General features: G+C 41.8%; 1 protein-coding gene across 6 annotated transcripts in view; it reads left to right on the top strand.

Moving 5' to 3' along the window:
• Window positions 1-15961, top strand: part of MYPN (myopalladin) — a 133122-nt gene that overhangs the window by 83579 nt on the left and 33582 nt on the right. For all 6 annotated transcript variants that reach the window (XM_039546939.1, XM_039546938.1, XM_039546942.1 and 3 more), the window contains 5 exons: window positions 1425-1448; window positions 5434-5550; window positions 6276-6645; window positions 9406-10005; window positions 13306-13453. In XM_039546939.1, the coding sequence (XP_039402873.1) occupies window positions 1425-1448; window positions 5434-5550; window positions 6276-6645; window positions 9406-10005; window positions 13306-13453 (1259 nt within the window). The remainder of the gene's footprint in view (window positions 1-1424; window positions 1449-5433; window positions 5551-6275; window positions 6646-9405; window positions 10006-13305; window positions 13454-15961) is intronic.

Below are 15961 nucleotides of genomic sequence, written 5' to 3'. Positions count from 1 at the left end.
TGCCTGTCATGAACAGCAATGCAAAGATTGTGTGCTCTTCCATGGGGTGAAGCTTGCTCTCCTGTACATCAGTGGAAGATAATCAACTTCATTATGTGATAAGTAGAGTCCTTGCTAGTGGGCCCCAATTCTGAAGTTCTGATTTAGAATTTAGTTGTCAGAATTCACATTGTTTTATTGTGGGGTTTATTGAGGAAGGACTGGGAAAGGATTCCAGTCTAACCAGTCCTACATATTCAGATTGATTTCCTGAATAATGGACAGAGTAGACACAGCTCCTTGAAGACATCACTGTAACACTCTATACATAGACACTGACTTTGTGGGTGCTCTGGGGCTGGAGCACCCATGAAAAAAAATACTGGGTGCTCAGCACCCACCAGCGGACCCTGCCAATCAACTCCTCCCCTTTCCCCCACAGCACCTCCTGCCCACCGCTGATCAGCTGATCAGCGGCGGGCAGGAGGTGCTGGGGAGGAGCGGGGTCAGGAAGAGACAGAGAGAGGACAGGATGCGTTTGGGGGAGGGGGCAGAATGGGGAGGGAAGAGGCGGGATGAGGTGGGGCTTTGAGGGAAGGGGTGGAGTGGGAGCAGGGCCTGCGGCAAAGCAGGGGTCGAGCTCTCCCGGGGAAATCAGAAAGTCAGTACCTATGATTCTATGTGCTGATTTCACCTAAATATAAAGAGCCAGATTATGGCTTTCCCCATATGACTGCACTTTAGAGTGGGGACACAAGCAATCACAATTTCTATTTGTTTGTTTTTTGTTTTTGTTTCTCTTTAGTTTGTGACCAAATATTCCTTTGTCTTCCTTGCCTTACATAGATTCTTTGAGTTCTATGTTACTGCTGTCTTTTGCTTCCATCTCCCTCTACTCCTCCTTTGCCTATTTCCCGGTTGTCTGTATTCTTTCTCTATTTGTCTCCTACTCCATTTCTGTACAGTCCCATCAACTGAGAAGTGTTTAATCTTTAATGTTAACCCCTAGTATATTGGTGTTTATGGACTGCTAGCTACCTATTTGCCTATGTAGTTAGCTTGATTCACACACAAACTGCACACATTTGTGGTAAATAATCAGTAAAATTTCAGGTATGTGTATACACATGGATTTACAAACACCTATTTTCAAAATGTGGATAATCTCTTTTTGCTGTTCCAAAGAGTTAATTGGAACATTACTCTCTGTTGACCAGCCCAGAGCAGGAGGATGCACTTTATGGATTTGCTATTCTCTTGACTCTAAAAATTCAGGTTTTTTTGTTGGCACATCAACAGAAATGTATATTGAAAGGTATGTTACAGTGAATGGAGAACTGAGACATCGCTTCATAGTGGGTCATAGTGAGAAAAATGAAGCATATTCATAAAATTAATGATATATTCAATCCAATAATTCTTTTGCTATTGTTTTTCCCCTATAGAACCTCGATCTATGACTGAGCCAGGTAAATATAATCTAATGTTTTATTTCTTTAGGATTATATAAACATGAGGATTTAATAAGATAAAATAAAAAGAATTCTAACAATGAAAACAAAGAAGGTCAGTGGTAATTTTTACTCATAGCTGCAGATTTTTTCTGGGTGCAAATTTCTGCATTTGAACACAAAAAGTAAATTTCACATAGACTTTTCTTCTATCCATTGTACACAAATATTATTTACTGTACAGTGTTCCATGAAGGTGAAAGTATAGAAGCTCTGAAAAAGAGAAAACCCACTAAAGGAAAGTAACTTCTTTCATTTTAGAAGAAAACAATAAGGCCTCCACTCTGCTCTGATCTGACCCAACCTGGGACCCAAGTATTCTTTCTCACAGGCTAAATATGAATGGAATAGTCTGTATTAAGGTCCCCTATTTTCTTGGGGTCAAATGTACATCAGATGAAGTAGGAATAGACTATTTTTATCCAGTTTGCCAGTCAGGGAGCATTGTCTCAGATGTTTTAGCCATGTCAGCTATTCCCTCTGACCACCCCTGCTCCCAACAAATGAAATCTGAGAGTGCCACATCAGAAGTTCGACCCCTGACATCAGAGAATCCCGTCAGTGGCTGGTTTTGCCAATGTCAGGGGCCAGGGCTGAGCATGGGCTACCCTTCACAGTGTAATTTAGAAATACAAAAATAGATATACAAAAACTCAGAAGATTTGGAGTTTGTGATTGCGTCCCCATAAGGAAGTCTCTGCTCTAATGATACTTTAATTATTAAAGAATAAAGGTGTACATTTGAAAACATTTTTATAAATAAGAAGTTTAGCTTTTTTTTTTTGCCCTCAGCCCCTTGCAGAGAGGTTTTTTGTTTTGTTTTAAAGTCTCCAACGAATCCCTGTGGATTCCTACATTTTCTCCTGCTCCACAATAGCTTTCACTTCAACTCAGGAATGACTAGATGGAACTTCCACCAGAATCCACCAATGCCATCATTTATCAGCTAGTGGTATCACTGCTTAATGTGAAGCAGTTGTTAGCAGGTAATCAGCTGGGTGCAGTTGCCACTGACTCATCATCCACTGCTCATTCAAAAAGAATCTGGATTTCCATATAAGCAGTGGTTAGCAAATCTTAGCATAAACTAGGTACTATAATACTACAAACTAGCATTATAATGAACTATTATTCTGTTACCATCATTGGCAAGTAATTTCTGTACTGCTACTGGTTTCTCCCAATAAGTAAGAAGGGTTAACAAATCCAAATGTGCCGTGGTCACCCTCCCGTCCCCCGCAAGATACTAATAGAAGATACATCACCCATTCTTCCTGGGAAAGTTCTTACAAAGCAACAGTAAAACCTTCACTGGTCCTTGAAGAAAATTATGTCAGCCCAGACTTATATAATCTTGAAATGCTATCCAACCTTGCTGCTTGATTAAATACAAACAATCCCACCATGATGGGTGTTTATCAGCTTGCGGCAGCTGCCAAGACATGTCAGACACTGGTCAGCCAGGAACAGCATAGTCACAGATTGATTTTCAAACAAAATTACCAAATTTATATTCACAATTTGGTGCCCACAATAAGTCTCCATGGTACAGAAAGAGTGACTTTCTGATGTAGGACTGTGGGCACAGTTCACTCCATGTGCAAAACTGTGTCTGTAAATTTGAGGCCCTAAGTATAGTTTTTCACCTCAGAGGATGATTGTACCTAAACTGTTTCCAGCTAACTGCGCCCATTTTTCCACCTATCTTGGGGCCTTAAAAGCCTTTTTGATTGCAGTTTGGAAAGATTTGGCCCATTGTATTTGCTTAAATTCAATTTTAAGCTCCTCAGTGAAGGGGAACTTGTGTTCCAACCTTGTATATATTCCAGTTTTCGACTGGAAAGTCCAGTCAAAAGGGGCACCTGGCAGTGTCCGGTCAGAAACACTGACCGGACACCGAAAGTGTGGTTAGGTGACGCATTGCAGGGAGGGGAGGGACATACAGGGTCGAGTGCCTCCCCCCAGCAGCTGGCCCAGGCGGGGAGTGGAATGGGTGGGACCAGAGCCTCTTCTGGCCACAAGGACGCTGCCCACTGCCTGGAAGAGACCCTGGCAGGGAAGTGGCAGCAGTGGCAGGCTGTCCCCCATCCAGACTCAGCTTTGGGGACAGTGACTGAGCGAGCCAGAGCCCTCTCTCCCCCTGGCATGCTTGTCTAGGGTTGCCAACTTTCTAATGGCACAAAACTGAACACCCCTTCCCTATGACCCTGCCCATGCCCTGTCCCTTCTTCAAGGCTCCGCCCCCACTCTCCCCATACCCCCTCCCTCCGTCGCTGTTCTCCCCCACCCTCACTCACTTTCACTGGGCTGGGGCGGGGGATTGGGGGTTCCGGCTGGGGGTGCGGGCTCTGAGGGGCTGGGGATGAGGGCTTTGGGGTGCGGTAGAGGGTTCCGGGTTGGGGCAGGTGGTTGGGGTCAGGGGGCAGTATGGGTTGTGGGTGCAGGCTCCAGGTGAGGCCAGAAATGAGATGTTCAGGGTGCTGGAGAGGCCTCCAGGATGGGGCAGGGCATTGAGGTACAGGGGCTGGGAGGTGAGGACTCTGGCTGGGGGTGCAGGCTCTGGGGTGGAGCCAGGGATGAGGGGTTTGGGATACAAGAGAGGGTTCCGGTCTGGGGCCAAGGGATTCAGCGAGTGGGAGGAGGTAAGGGCTCTGGTGTAGGGCTGGAGATGAGGGGGTTAGGGTGAAGGAGTGGGCTCCGGGCTGAGGCAGGGGTGTGGAGGGTGAGGGTTCCCACTGGGGGTGTGGGCTCTGGGGTGGGACTGAGGATGAGGGCTTTGGGGTACAGAAGATGGCTCAGGGCTGGGTGTTGAGGGGGTGCAGGGTGTGGGCTCTTGGAGGGAGTTTGGGTGTGGGAGGGGACGCCAGGCTGGGGCAGGGGGTTGGGGTGCAGGATCCCGGCGGCACTTCCGGCGGCTCCCAGAAAGCATCTGCCAGGTTCCTGCAGCCCCTAGTCACATGGGTGGCCAGGGAGGCTCCGCACGCAGCCTTCACGCCCACAGGTGCCACTCCCGCAGCTCCCATTGGTCACGGTTCCCGGCCAATGGGAGCTGCAGAGCCGGCACTGGGGGTGGGGGCAGCATGTGGAGCCTCCCTGGCAGCCCATGCACCAAGGGGCTGAAGGGACCTGGCAACTGCTTCTTGGAGCCACGTGGAGCTAGGGCAGGCAGCTGAGCCTGCCTTAGTCCTAGGCCCCTGCTGCGCTGCCGACCAGACTTTTAATAGCCCAGTCGGCAGTGCCGACCAGATCTTTTAGACTGGGTGTTCCAGTTGAAAAGCAGATATCTGGCAACCCTATTCCTGTCCCCGGAAGCTGAGCCCAGGCAGGTAGCAGGCTGCCACCGCCGCCCCTCCACAGCCAGACTCTCTCACAGGCAGCTGGCTATGCTGCACAGAGCAGCGACTGGGAACAACTCTGTCCCACTCCCCACTCAGGCCTGGCTGCCAGGGAAGGTGGCCAAACGTGGCAGGGAGAGCCGGCGCCAGGGAGGACAGAGCACCTCCCCCCCAAGGTAACGTGAAATGGGGAAGGGCATGGGGGGAGCATGGGGGCCCCAGGCTGGGAGGGTGGGGGCGGGGAAGGTTCTGGCAATCCTCCTGGAATGGCTGGGTTTTAAATATTACAAAGTTGGCAACTGTAATAAGGACATTTTAGAAAACATTCCCAATGTTGCTAACACCTGTTCAGTTTCACTTGTGCAAGCAGTGTTAGAGTCCTATTATAGATGGACACCAATTGCTGCAGACCTGCCAATGACAGCTGGTAGCCAACTTATGCTAGGGCTGCCAACATTGTTAACAGTGGTGAAGCTGAATCAGTCTTAGCAATAGTGGGAAATTTTTAGAAAATGTCCTAATGGAGGCAAGGCCTTTATGTGTTTGATTAGTATGAGTTCACTTACAATGGGCTATAAAACACTAATATTTCTGCTGATGAATTTCAGAGGAGATTTGCACTTTGGTAATTGCTGAGGTGTTTTCAGAAGACTCTGGGAGTTTCACATGTACTGCAAGCAATAAATATGGCACTGTCTCTAGCATCGCTTGTCTAACTGTTAAAGGTAAGAGAGAATTTTTAGTAACTTTCTTGCAAGTACATATAATTAGATCAGGCTGTGATACTGTATAGAGCAGATTGCTGTGTCTTTTCAGAACTTCACTTCTCCAGTTAGAGTACTTCTGTCCATCCTTGTAGGACATGAAGGGACAAATCCTGCACCAGTCTTTTCTCAAGCTAAACTCTCACTGACCACAGGATTAGATCAATAATCTTTTTTGTAATCTCTCTCGAGTCTCTCCAGTGTACCAGTTCTCTTACTATAATATAAAGCCCACAACGAACATGTTGGCCCAGATCCTCAGTTGCCACTCACCTGCTTTGAGCTTCTGAGATACAAAGCAGCTGGCTAACGCATCAATAAATGGAAAAAAACTCAGCTCAGCATTAGTTTGCATTTTGCTCATGTTTGGAAGATTTTCTTTGCAACCAAAAAGCTAGAGAATTTTTCTGACTGATTCTGAAGATGCTCGCGAACTCATTGGGGAACAGGGGTGTAGGTCACCTCTAGATCTTTCCAATTGTAGAAAGATTCTTTTTTTGTCTCTCTTTATAATATTCTCTGTTAAGTTTAAGAAATAGGTATGTCTATGGATATAGCCAAACAATTCATTCCAAAGCTAGATAAGGCATTAACCTGAGCTTTCCCAACTGCAACAGTTATGATTTTACTGTAATCTAATTCACCAAATTTAAGTAACAGCATAAGTTTAATATTTGCCATTTCAGGGCCTGAGGACCATAGCAACACTGCTGCCCTTCATACAATGAGCTCAATCAACTTAATTGCTGCTGAACAACATCCTACCCCACTCATCTCTTCACTTCCATTGGTGGATCAGCCCCCAAAACCTAAATTAGAAGGGGTCCTTGTGAACCACAATGAACCAAGGTCAAGTTCTAAGATAGGCCTCCGAGTGCACTTTAAACTGCCTGAAGATGATAAAGGAAGTGAAACATCATCAGAAGATGGAGGAGTATCTGCAAACCAGGTTAGACCACACTACTTCCGGGAGAGGATTAATGGACAGACAATGAAAATACCAGAGCCAACCTCACCTACAAAAGAGCCCCCTCCAGTACTGGCTAAACCAAAACTGTAAGTAAAAGGGATTTTAAGTCTTAATATTAGTGTTAGAAATCACATGCCATTAAACTACCTCTGATTTCATGTGTATTTCATGAGGAAATGAAAGTGCATTACAACATTTAAAAAAATTCAAAAATATTTTCCCATTTCTTTTTGTGTTGTGAATTTCTATGATATTTTGTGTGTGTTGTTGCAGGTAAGAGATTAATCATACTGCCTGGATCCAGGCAAAATGCAAGCAAACTTTGCACGTTTCTCACTTAGCTCTGCTTATGTAATCTTATCTGGAGTGGATACATACAATTTTGTATTTCATATAGACTGGTAGGTGTAGTATTTCTTGAATATGAAACTGAAGATTCATGAGACCTTCCCTTATAACTTTATAACTCAGAAAATGAATCTCATCCTGAGACAAATAAAAGATGTAGGGGTTTAAGATGGTGTGATACCAGACAAGTGCAGGATTAGAGCACTGTGGTCTGAGGGGAGATTTTAAGGACCAGTGTAAGATTGTTCAAGGACAACTTTTGGAATCCCAACCATGATGTATACTCAAACTGCTTCCTCTTTTATCTGAACACCCTTTTGCAGTTAATTAAATAAATGAACTTCTATCTTTTTGCTAATGGAACTTATAGAGTTCCTTGCTTCAAATCCAATTTAGCAAGCAGTGGAGCCTCCCTGGCAGCCTTAGTCCTAGAAAGACTACCTCTTTTATCTGAACACCCTTTTGCAGTTAATTAAATAAATAGGTATATTCCCAAACAAACAAACAAGGAAACCTACATAGCATCTTTCATTTAAAGATCTAAAAGTACTTTACAAAATTAACTAATGAATACTTTGAGGCAAGTGTGTAGTATCATATCACTTACAGATGAGAAAACAGAGATTAAGTGACTAGCCAACAGCTTGTTTGGCAAATTTGGAAGGAAAAATCAAATGCACAACTACAAAATGTGGAATAATAAGCTAGATGGTAGAACTGCAGAAAAGGATCTGGGAGTTATAATGGATCACAAGTTGAATATGAGTCAACAGTGTGATGCTGTTGTGAAAAGGGAAATTGTCATTCTGGGATGTATTAACAGGAGTGTTATATGGAGGCCAAGGGAGGTAGCTGTTCTACTCTATTTGACACTGCTGAGGCCTCAGCTGGAGAAATCTGTCCAGTTTTGGGTACCACATGTTAAGAAAGATGTGAACAAACTGGAAAGAGTCCAAAAGAGAGCAACCATAATTATAAGAGATGTAGAAAACCTGATGTGATGAATGGTTGAAAGAATTGGACATGTTTAGTCTAGAGAAAAAAGGGCTGAGGAGGGACATGGTAACTCTTCACAACATTATTAATGTTGCCCAACACTTGAATGACTACGGAGTCCTGTGGAAAAAATAATATGTGATCATGTAATTAAAGGCTGTATCATAATGCAGATGCCCAAGGAGGCCAAATTAAACTTGCACAGGCCTTAATTCTGGCATTTCGTAACTTTTAAGTGCTTGACTTTGAAAACTTAATAATGTTCTTTTAACAGAGTTTTTTGTGGGTACTAAATTATGTAAAGAACAACAGTTACATTTAAATAAATCTGGAAGTCCACTAAATTCATGGGGTTTGGATTTGGAGAGCCAGTTTGGGGCAGTTTATACTTTTAAACTTTCAGAAAGATAAATTTTCATGTGAAGAAAATGTAAGTGAATTCATAGACAGATGAAAGCACCATAAGGTTTGAAGACTCTCTATATAATGGTGAAGACTAAAGTGCAATATAAAATGAACATTAAAAAAATAAGCAATAGCAGCTTGTCTATCTTTCTTTGTTAGATATTAAAGGAAAATTGAGCGATTTATTACATGATGACTCTTCATATCTCATAGTTGTCATTTATGTTGTTTTTCACTAAGGAGAAAGGCAGCCTATTATCCATATGCTATATTTCCACATGCATAATAACAAAATCTATCACATAATGTGGGAAATAATTTGCTTTGACTGCAAAGTGAACAAAGACATCCACTATAAATAACATCTAGGAAATAAAAATTTCATGAAATGCAGCTGCTCCCTGAATGATGTACTCCAGCCCTGCACTGAATGTCAACACCAGCCAAATTAAGGCTGATTACATTTACTCTTGAAGTGTAGTTATTACAGAGTGTTGTTTACCACACTGTTGGCTTCAGCACTTAGTTTAAACTCTTAATAGATGTTAAAAAGCCAGGCTTGATATTGGATTGTAAAAGTTCATTGTTCTCTCAGTTACACCAGTGCAAGCCCACAGACTTCAGTGGAGATGAACTACTAACTAATAACCATAACAGCAGAATCTGACTCCCTTAAAATAGAGGAAATTAAGTCTCCAGATCAGAGTTTTATTTTCCTGCAAATAGTTCTCTTCACCTGTTAAAGTTTAAAAAAACAAAACTGTTCCAGTCAAATAGTATGTATTATGGCACTGCGAAGAAAGGGGAAAGGCTTTTAGCAGGGGAAAGGAGTGGTTTATTTTAACAATATTTCCTTTTCACCTGATATCGTTCTCTTTGCTTGATGCCACAGAACATGGCATGTAACTAGAGCTGGGAGAAGGAAAGAAGCTCTCCCTAGTTTTTGTTATTAGCATCACCTTTCCTTTTGAGCCTGAGGTGTGACCAGCTGCACATGAAAATTTATACTCTCAGAACTACAGTGGCAGCGCAGACAACCTGTTTAACAGTTTGGTGTGGCACATGACAGATTTCACCCATCCTTGTTTTGTATACAGAGATCCCACCCAGTTACAACAGCTCCACAACCAGGTCTTGCTTGAACAGCAGCATCTACACCAGCCATCTCCCCCATCTCCAAGAGAACTGCCATTCAACACAGGTATATTGAACTCCACTACTTCATTCAACCAGCAGTCTACATCAACTATATACAAGCAGGCCAAAGTCTCTCCTTCACAGACATTCAGCTATACCCGACCGAAACAGTTCCTTGTGTCCCAGAACACCACACCACCTATCAACTCCCCTTCCAGCTCCCCAGTGCCTACATTCAGCAGCGTGCCTCAAGGAACCCAAAGAACAATGAACAAGGAAAATTTCGTTGAATCTCCTCCACCAATCCAGACAAGGTCTCCGGGAGGGTTTACAAGCCAAAGTGAGCAGCCTCTAGCAAGTCCCAAAGAATCAGTGTTGCCTCCACTATTGCTTTCTATATCTAGCCTGAACCAATTTCAGCCCCACAGCATACTTCCTACTCCTGTCTCTCCAATCAGCCGGATTCAGAACCCAGTAGCCTTTCTCAGTTCTGTTCTTCCTTCACTTCCTTCTATACCACCAACCAATGCTATGGGTCTGCCTAGAAGCGCACCAGCTGCGTAAGTAGCACAAACTTAAAAGCTGAAGTTGGTACAGGAAGTTACTTTGAAACCATGGTTAATTTCTGTTTTGTGCTTACATAGATGTTTTGTTGAAATAATGTCATTCATGAAATAGAAATATAAAGATATTGGTGGGTTCTTATCCGTTAGCAGCATGCCCACTTCTTGGAAAGGAGGATTTGATTCATTCAAACCTTATGCCCAATTAAGGAAGCTTTGAGGCAGGCCCATCTGGAAGGATGGTAGCTACAACATGATACCTGGAGGACAGGGTGGACTCAGGATGACAAGATGGTAGGGTTAAAATGGATGGAGGTAGGAGATATTGAGGACTCTCGGGACTTCATCAGGGATGCAGAGAATTCTGTTAGTGGGAGGAAGAGATTTTACAGGATAAATCTAAACCCATTTATCTGTGAGCTATTAAAGCTCATTTACCTACTGTGGGTAAATGATTTAGATTTTTTAAAGGATTTGGTAACCAAGACATGGTGACCCAATGGTAGGCATATAGAATAGGTATATCTAAAAATAATTTACAAAAGAGTGCTGTTTTGTTTGCAATTGTTAAATATTTAAAAGCTCTGATGAATTAATAGTTTCCAAATAAATGATCATTTAATTATTAGAATAAGCGGTAGAGAGAGGTTTCTGTGACAGACTAGTGTGCTCTATGTAACCAAACAAGTAAGATGTTATACCCAAAAGATTAATGTTTTAAGTGTCTCATTTTTTTGTTAGAGAAACAAGGTGGGTGAGGTAATATCTTTTATTGGACCAACTTCTATTGGTAAGAGAGACAAGCTTGTGAGCTTTCACAGAGCTCCTCTTCAGGTCTGGGAAATGTACTCGGAGTGGAACAGATTGTTTAACATAAGTAGAAGACACATATTTCAAGGGACTGTTCAAGGTGAAGTGGCCAGTTAATACCCCTGCAGTCATGGGGGGAAAGGGAAAAAAAGCGGGGTGGGGCAGCGGTTTAGTAGGTTATATAATGTTTTACATAAATCTAGTGCCTCTATTCAGTCCAGGATTTTTAGTGTCTAGTAAAGTTATGAATTTAAGCTCCCAGACTCATTTTTTGAAGGTGTTGTGCAGGTGTCCTTTGAGGATGAAGACTGATAGGTCAAATATGGAGTGATAGCTTTGTGAAAAGTGTTCACCCACAGGTGATATGGTGATTTTGTCTTTTATTATTTTCCTGTGTGAGTTCATTTGAGAACATAGGGATTGTCTGGTTTCACCCACATAATTGTTATTGGGGCATTTAGTGCACTGGATGAGGTACACCCCAGGGTGTGATTGGCATGTGTAGGACCCATGGATCTTGAAGAGTATGTGGTTGGGGGTATTGATCATCATAGCAGTGAAGATACATCTAGAGTTTTTGCATCTGTTGTTCTGGCAGGGTCTGGCGCTACTTTGAGTTGGTGTGTCCTGGTCTGTAGGAAGCTTGTTTCTGATGATGAGTGGGGAGAGGCTGGGGGTTGTTTAAAGGCTAGAAGAGGGTGGTCTGTCATTGTTTTCTTGACAGAGTTGAGATTAATAATAATAACTGCTGTCTCTCACACCAACACTGTGTTAGCATGTATTACACTAACACTTTTAAAGATCTTTTCATGAATAGACCTCCAAACTCTTTACAAAGGGGGAGTCAGCATTACTATCCTTATCTTACACATGGAGTAAATGAGAGACAGCAAGGCAGTGACTGTCAAGAATAAACCTAGAGCCTCGACTCACTGTCCTGTGTGCAGTCCCCATGGCCATAACTTTATGTCAAATACAGACAAATCTAGGAATTAAAAAAATATATACATGTCTACTCCCAACACTCACCAGCCTTTCATAGTAAAGTTCAAAGAAGCCTTTAAGTACATTTAAGATTGCTCAGCACCACCAGGTATTTGGTTTCTGCTGAGCTCAGCAACATTCCTACAACACATGCCTGGGCTCTTCTGCAGTCGCAGCATGGAGGGCAGACATATGAAACAGAGCTGTTATGTTCTTAGTTAGGATTTTACCCTTACCCCACCAAACAGTGAATGAGATCTCTGCAGCTTTTACAACCTCACAACAACAACAGTAGGGAAAAACCAACCAAACAAAAACCCACTTGGAGCTAGTGCATACGTACTGCAGAATAATTGTTCCCTTCACATTAATCACACTTAACGTTTATATAGCGCATTATAATCATTAACGAATTAATCTTCAGAATACTGAGGTATGGCAGGTAACTATTATTATCTGCATTTGCTGTTCCTGGCTCACAGCCTAGAGCTAACTCCACATGTAAATAGCTCCTAAACAGTCAAGGGCCAAATGTACATCTTAATATGGGAGCAAGCATCAAAATGAGGGGCACAAAAATTATTTGAGTTAATGGATGAACATTTAGGTCTAGGTATACTTGGTCCTACTCGGTGAAGTGGGTTGGACTAGATGACCTCTTGAGGTGCCTTCCAGCCCTACATTTCTATGATTTACCAGAACTTTAGTTTAATTATTTTGCATTGGTGATGTTAAGAATTACTGCAGTAGGAGTGGTGAGATAACACCAAACTTGTGTGGGATGATCTAAGATAAATGTGCTTTTCATAGTGATGGACTGTTACCCCTTCTACCAATGCTTCCCATTAGTCAGAACACAACTAATTAATTATATTAGTACATTGCAGATTTACTCCCCAATTGCTTTTGGGAGAGGTAGGCCATAGGAAGGCATATTCTCTTAGCGTAGAGACTGTTGTTTAATATTCAAACATTTATTAAAGTTTGATTTAGTTTAAAAAGAGACAGCATTTCACAAATGGAAAAGTAGGGATTTGGCCTAGAAGAACTGGGAGGAGGAGGGCATAGAAAGGAATGACTGATCAGGGAAAATATGAGAAGGGGAGGGTGAAGACACACCCACTACATGGTTGCCCTGGTAAGGTAAACACCATTAACTTTTTTGGTATGTTACAGCTATGTCTCTGTGTACCTACACCTAGATGTACACACATTTCTTGAATAGCTTGGTGTTATTCTGATGACCTCATTCCAGAAAGTAAGGATCTGGAACCAAGATGTGGTATCTAATGCATATTCTTTTCTAAATGTGCATTCTTAATTCCTACTGGCATTAACGAGAGTTAAATGCACACAGTAAGATAGTAAGTTTTTGTTCTCTGCTTAATAGATAAAGCAATCAGCTGATTTCTTTGCATATTTAGAGTTTAATGAATGACATTACAAAAGTGATTGACTACTATTTATCATTACTAGCATTTTAGTAACAGATCTGTTTTCTAGAGCAACCCATGGACCAATGAAGAAAAATCTAAAGCCCCTGCAATTAGCATCGGATGATTATATTCATGACAATAAAGCTGCAGTTGTAAGGGACTTGCAGAGAAAAATGCATTTCAAAGAGGATGTCCGTCGACATAGTAGTCAGCAGGTAAAAATAATGATTGTTATTAAAGTGCCCTTCATTCACTCATCGTAAGCAAGATAGATGTTGAGTCTTATGGGACACAGATGCATGTAAGGCTGTGAGGTCTCATAGTAAGTACTGCTTACTGGAGTTTTTAACAGGATATAAAGAGGTATGGATTGTAGAATTTTGTACTGTGAGTGTTCTTATTTTTGCTTGATAATCTCTAAAAGAGAATATTTAGGTAGTAGTGCAGGAATATAAAACCTTATCTGGACATAGGCTCTTCACCTGTACTGGATTTCACTTCCTCACTTTTCATGACATTTAATTAATTACACACATCTTAATTCATCTACTGTACATATTTGATACAACTTAAGTAGAGGAACTAATTGTATGAAAGACTGCTTATTTACTTGGGTTGAAATAGTATGAATTAATGTGCTATTTTAATTCTTTTTGTTATGAATATTTTTTCAGACAGCTGAGTAATATTAATTGAGAGGTTATTTCATTATCAGCTTATCATAAAAATGTTTGTGGTAGCCGTTATGTCTTTCAATAGGAACTTCAAAGCCAGTGTTAGGTGAGCTTAATTAAATAAGTTTTTAACAAAGCTCAAGAAAGTGAGTATCGGTTGAAATCAACTAGAATCAGTAAATACTTCAAAATGTGGGTGAATAAGAAATTAAGGCGGCAACAAAATGTTGGGGGAGGCTGGGGGAATTCCTTGATAATGCAGATTCAACAGCCATTTAACAACATTGGTATGAACTTGGACATGAAAGACTGAGAGTGTACTAATGGCTACAGAGTAGCCATTTTATCTTTGGGAAAGTATTCTATTATCACTACTTATATGGGACCCCTTGTACTAAACCCGTTTACTGAGGCTTAGTCCAGAAAGTAGGGATTTTCACAAGTTGCTCACAAACAAGAACTTTAAGCATCTCTGAAAGAGAATACACAGGTATCTGAAAACTGTGGCTCTGTGGAGTCAGTTACCCACTGTTACAACTGCTATTGTAATCTCTGGCTTTTTAATTATGCTGTTAACCTTTCCTCTCATGGATTCCCCTCCTAGAACACTTCTAGTAAAACAATTGGCATGTGGTATGTTTTGCAGATGAATCACAAGTGTTACAGTTTGTACTTGCTATGGTAGTAAGACAAATTATTTAGATAACTACTGTGAAATACCAGTCAGTCTTTCAAGTTAACTGCATGATAACCTCTGTAGAAACAAGGGGCACTACATAGTATTAAAGTTATCTACTGATACCACAAGTTATTTATATACTGTATTTATCATTAGGTATGAGGCCAAACCAAAATCCTGAATTCTGCAGCCCAAGAACTTTGAGGAAGTTCAGATTTGACCCACCTCTAATTACTATGATAACTTGCCAGACAACATCCAATTTTGGGGAGGTTCAACAAAAGTAAATGTTAAAAAAGGGGGGAAGTCTAGTTCCACCGCAAAATGAACAATCCATCTCCTCCACAAGGGACTCAGTGCTTGAGCTAAATCCAGTGTTTTCACTTCTGCTTCCCAAATCCCCACCCTGAGCCACTAACATTTTTATACCTCCACAACTCAGGAAGGAGACTACTTTGGTTGATCCTAGAACCTGAAAGTTTGAGAGAAAACTTCTTGGTATTGGTCTTCAAACAGGACATGAAATGAAGGAGGGGGGGGGGGAAGAACAGTGAACAGGATGTTAGGAATCATTAAAAAGGGGATAGAAAATAAGACTGAGAATATATTATTGCCCTTATATAAATCCATGGTACGCCCACATCTCGAATACTGTGTACAGATGTGGTCTCCTAACCTCAAAAAAGATATTCTAGCACTAGAAAAGGTTCAGAAAAGGGCAACTAAAATGATTAAGGGTTTAGAGAGGGTCCCATATGAGGAAAGATTAAAGAGGCTAGGACTCTTCAGCTTGGAAAAGAGAAGACTAAGGGGGGATATGATAGAGGTATATAAAATCATGAGTGATGTTGAGAAAGTGGATAAGGAAAAGTTATTTACTTATTCCCATAATACAAGAACTAGGGGTCACCAAATGAAATTAATAGGCAGCAGGTTTAAAACAAATAAAAGGAAGTTCTTCTTCATGCAGCGCACAGTCAACTTGTGGAACTCCTTACCTGAGGAGGTTGTGAAGCCTAGGACTATAACAATGTTTCAAAGGGGACTGGATAAATTCATGGTGGCTAAGTCCATAAATGGCTATTAGCCAGGATGGATAAGAATGGTGTCCCTAGCCTCTGTTCGTCAGAGGATGGAGATGGATGGCAGGAGAGAGATCACTTGATCATTGCCTGTTAGGTTCACTCCCTCTGGGGCACCTGGCTTTGGCCACTGTCGGTAGACAGATACTGGGCTAGATGGACCTTTGGTCTGACCCGGTACGGCTGTTCTTATGTTCTTAACATATGGATGCATCATATCTAGGTGTTTCTGTACTTGGCCACATGGGTGAGGGGTTCTGTCCCAACAAATGAAATATTGAAAAAGAT

The sequence above is a fragment of the Mauremys reevesii genome, linkage group 7, assembly GCF_016161935.1.
Source record: "Mauremys reevesii isolate NIE-2019 linkage group 7, ASM1616193v1, whole genome shotgun sequence".
Classification (NCBI taxonomy): Eukaryota; Metazoa; Chordata; order Testudines; family Geoemydidae; genus Mauremys; species Mauremys reevesii.
The sequence above is the reverse complement of the archived record's forward strand: the minus strand, read 5'-3'. Positions and strand labels throughout refer to the sequence as shown.